This window comes from Somniosus microcephalus, unplaced genomic scaffold (assembly GCF_052327205.1).
Source record: "Somniosus microcephalus isolate GS21.2 unplaced genomic scaffold, FLI_Smic_1.0 unresolved_chr7, whole genome shotgun sequence".
Classification (NCBI taxonomy): domain Eukaryota; kingdom Metazoa; phylum Chordata; class Chondrichthyes; order Squaliformes; family Somniosidae; genus Somniosus; species Somniosus microcephalus.
The window spans coordinates 29,718,265-29,722,618 of record NW_028225185.1 but is presented as its reverse complement, the minus strand read 5'-3'; the positions used below and the strand labels follow the sequence as shown (position 1 = coordinate 29,722,618).

The window sequence follows — 4,354 nt, the reverse complement described above, 5'->3', positions numbered from 1 at the left end:
TCCTCAGTGCTGCCCCTCCGACAGTGCGCGCTCCCTCAGTACTGCCCCTCCGACAGTGCGGCGCTCCCTCAGTACTGCCCCTCCGACAGTGCGGCGCTCCCTCAGTACTGCCCCTCCGACAGTGCGGCGCTCCCTCAGTACTGCCCCTCCGACAGTGCGGCACACACTCAGTACCGCCCCTCCGACAGTGCGGCGCTGCCTCAGTAACGCCCCTCCGACAGTGCGGCGCTCCCACAGTACCGCCCTCCGACAGTGCGGTGCTCCCTCAGTACTGCCCCTCCGACAGTGCAGCACTCCCTCAGTACCGCCCTCCGACAGTGCGGCGCTTCTCAGTAACGCCCCTCCGACAGTGCGGCGCTCCCACAGTACTGCCTCTCCGACAGTGCGGCGCTCCCTCAGTACTGCCCCTCCGACAGTGCGGCGCTCCCACAGTACTGCCCCTCCGACAGTGCTGCACTCCCTCAGTACTGCCCCTCCGACAGTGCGGCGCTGCCTCAGTAATGCCCCTCCGACAGTGCGGCGCTCCCACAGTACTGCCCCTCCGACAGTGCAGCGCTCCCTCAGTACCACCCTCCGACAGTGCGGCGCTCCCTCAGTACTGCCCCTCCGACAGTGTGGCGCTCCCTCAGTACTGCCCCTCCGACAGTGCGGCGCTCCCTCAGTACCGCCCCTCCGACAGTGCGGCGCTCCCTCAGTACTGCCCCTCCGACAGTGCGGCGCTCCCACAGTACTGCCCCTCTGACAGTGCGGCGCTCCCTCAGTACTGCCCCTCTGACAGTGCGGCACTCCCTCAGTACCGCCCCTCCGACAGTGCGGCGCTACCTCAGTACTACCCCTCCGACAGTGCGGCGCTCCCTCAGTACCGCCCCTCCGACAGTGCGGCGCTCCCTCAATACCGCCCCTCGACAGTGCGGCGCTCCCTCAGTACCGCGCCTCCGACAGTGCGGCGCTCCCTCTGGACCGCCCCTCCGACAGTGCGGCGCTCCCTCAGTGCCGCCCCTCTGACAGTGCGGTGCACTCTCAGTACCGCCCCTCCGACACTGCGGCGCTCCCTCAGTACTGCCCCTCCGACAGTGCGGCGTGCCCTCAGTACAGCCCCTCCGGCTGTGCGGCGCTCCCACAGTACTGCCCCTCCGACAGTGCGGCGCCCCCTCAGTACTGCCGCTCCGACAGTGCGGCGTTCCCTCAGTACTGCCCCTCCGGCAGTGCGGCGCTCCCTCAGTAGTGCCCCTCCGACAGTGCAGCGCTCCCTCAGTACCACCCTCCGACAGTGCGGCGCTCCTCAGTACTGCCCCCTGACAGTGCGGCGCTCCCTCAGTACCGCCCCTCCAACAGTGCGGCGCTCCCTCAGTACTGCCCCTCCGACAGTGCGGCGCTCCCTCAGTACTGCCCCCCGACAGTGCGACGCTCCCTTAGCACCGCCCCTCCGACAGTGCGGCGCTCCCTCAGTCCCGCCCCTCCGACAGTGCGGCGCTCCCTCAGTACCGCCCCTCCGACAGTGCGGCGCTCCCTCAGTACCGCCCCTCCGACAGTGCGGCGCTCCGTCAGTACTGCCCCTCCGACAGTGCGGCGCTCCCTCCCCGACAGTGCGGCACTCCCTCAGTACTGCCCCTCCGACAGTGTGGCGCTCCCTCAGTACCGCCCCTCCGACAGTGCCGCACTCCCTCAGTACCGCCGCTCCGACAGTGCGGCGCTGCCTCAGTACTGCCCCTCCGACAGTGCGGCGCTCCCACAGTACTGCCCCTCCGACAGTGCGGCGCTCCCTCAGTACCGCCCCTCCGACAGTGCGGCGCTGCCTCAGTAACGCCCCTCCGACAGTGCGGCGCTCCCACAGTACTGCCCCTCCGACAGTACGGCGCTCCCACAGTACTGCCCTCCGACAGTGCGACTCTCCCTCAGTACTGCCCTCCGACAGTGCGGCACTCCCTCAGTACCGCCCCTCCGACAGTGCGGTGCTGCCTCAGCAACGCCCCTCCGACAGTGCGGCGCTCCCACAGTACTGCCCCTCCGACAGTGCGGCGCTCCCTCAGTACTGCCCCTCCGACAGTGCGGCGCTCCCACAGTACCGCCCCTCCGACAGTGCGGCGCTCCCACAGTACCGCCCCTCCGACAGTGCGGCGCTCCCACAGTACTGCCCCTCCGACAGTGCGGCGCTCCCTCAGCAACGCCCCTCCGACAGTGCGGCGCTCCCTCAGTACTGCCCCTCCGACAGTGTGGCGCTCCCTCAGTACTGCCCCTCCGACAGTGCGGCACTCCTCAGTACCGCCCCTCCGACAGTGCGGCGCTCCCTCAGTACCGCCCCTCCGACAGTGCGGCGCTCCACAGTACTGCCCCTCCGACAGTGCGGCGCTCCTCAGTACCCCCCCTCCGACAGTGCGGCGCTACCTCAGTACTACGCCTCTGACAGTGCGGCGCTCCCTCAGTACCGCCCCTCCGACTGTGCGGCGCTCCCTCAATACCTCCCCTCCGACAGTGCGGCGCTCCTTCAGTACTGCCCCTCCGGCAGTGCGGCGCTCCCTCAGTACTGCCCCTCCGACAGTGCGGCGCTCCCTCAGTACCACCCTCCGACAGTGCGGTGCTCCCTCAATACCCCCCCTCCGACAGTGCGGCGCTCCCTCAGTACTGCCCCTCTGACAGTGCGGCGCACTCTCAGTACCGCCCCTCCGACAGTGCGGCGCTCCCTCAGTACTGCCCCTCCGACAGTGCGGCGTTCCCTCTGTACTGCCCCTCCGGCAGTGCGGCGCTCCTCAGTACTGCCCCTCCGACAGTGCGGCGCTCCTCAGTACCACCCTCCGACAGTGCGGCGCTCCCTCAGTACCACCCTCCGACAGTGCGGCGCTCCCTCAGTGCCGCCCCTCCGACAGTGCGGCGCTCCCTCAGTACCGCCCCTCCGACAGTGCTACTCTCCCACAGTACTGCCCCTCCGACAGTGCGGCGCTCCCTCAGTACCGCCCCTCCGACAGTGCGGCGCTCCCACAGTACCGCCCCTCTGACAGTGCGGCGCACTCTCAGTACCGCCCCTCCGACAGTGCGGCGCTCCCTCAGTACTGCCCCTCCGACAGTGCGGCGTTCCCTCAGTACTGCCCCTCCGGCAGTGCGGCGCTCCCTCAGTAGTGCCCCTCCGACAGTGCAGCGCTCCCTCAGTACCACCCTCCGACAGTGCGGCGCTCCCTCAGTACTGCCCTCCGACAGTGCAGCGCTCCCTCAGTACTGCCCCCCGACAGTGCGACGCTCCCTTAGTACCGCCCCTCCGACACTGCGGCGCTCCCTCAGTACCGCCTCTCCGACAGTGCGGCGCTCCCTCAGTACAGCCCCTCCGACACTGCGGCGCTCCCTCAGTACCGCCCCTCCGACAGTGCGGCGCTCCCTCAGTACCGCCCCTCCGACAGTGCAGCTCTCCCTCAGTACTGCCCCTCCGACAGTGCGGCGCTCCCTCAGTACTGCCCCTCCGACAGTGTGGCGCTCCGTCAGTACTGCCCCTCGACAGTGCGGCCCTCCTCAGTACCGCGCCTCCGACAGTGCGGCGCTCCCTCAGTTCCACCCCTCCGACAGTGCGGCGCTCCCACAGTACCGCCCCTCGACAGTGCGGCGCTCCCTCAGTACTGCCCCTCCGACAGTGCGGCGCTCCCTCAGTACCGCCCCTCCGATAGTGCAGCTCTCCCTCAGTAACGCCCCTCCGACAGTGCGGCGCTCCCACAGTACTGCCCCTCCGACAATGCGGCACTCCCTCAGTACCGCCCCTCCGACCGTGCGGCTCTCCCTCAGTAACGCACCTCCGACAGTGCGGCGCTCCCTCAGTACCGCCCCTCCGAGAGTGCGGCGCTCCCTCAGTACTGCCCCTCCAACAGTGCAGCGCTCCCTCAGTACCGTCCCTCCGACAGTGCGGCGCTCCCTCCGTACCGCCCCTCCGACGCTGCGGCGCTCCCTCAGTACCGCCCCTCCGACAGTGCGGCGCTCCACAGTACTGCCCCTCCGACAGTGCGGCGCTCCCACAGTACTGCCCCTCCGACAGTGCGGCGCTCCCTCAGTACTGCCCCTCCGACAGTGCGGCGTTACCTCAGTACTGCCCCTCCGGCAGTGCGGCGCTCCCTCAGTAGTGCCCTCCGACAGTGCAGCGCTCCCTCAGTACCACCCTCCGACAGTGCGGCGCTCCCTCAGTACTGCCCCCTGACAGTGCGGCGCTCCCTCAGTACCGCCCCGCCATCAGTGCGGCGCTCCCTCAGTACTGCCCCTCCGACAGTGCGGCGCTCCCTCAGTCCTGCCCCCGACAGTGCGACGCTCCCTTAGCACCGCCCCTCCGACAGTGCGGCGCTCCCTCAGTCCCGCCCCTCCGACAGTGCGGCGCTCCCTCAGT

At 69.4% G+C, this 4,354-nt stretch overlaps 1 protein-coding gene across 1 annotated transcript in view; it reads left to right on the top strand.

Annotated features, from left to right (window-relative positions):
• LOC147086710 (uncharacterized) overlaps nt 1-1,764 on the top strand; it is a gene marked incomplete at its 3' end in the record, with an annotated part of 11,420 nt that extends 9,656 nt beyond the window's left edge. The window contains exons 3-6 of the mRNA XM_085978305.1: nt 25-143; nt 569-876; nt 1,385-1,564; nt 1,687-1,764. Coding sequence (XP_085834431.1) covers nt 25-143; nt 569-876; nt 1,385-1,564; nt 1,687-1,764 — 685 coding nt within the window. The remainder of the gene's footprint in view (nt 1-24; nt 144-568; nt 877-1,384; nt 1,565-1,686) is intronic.
• Nucleotides 1,765-4,354: the final 2,590 nt, after the last annotated feature.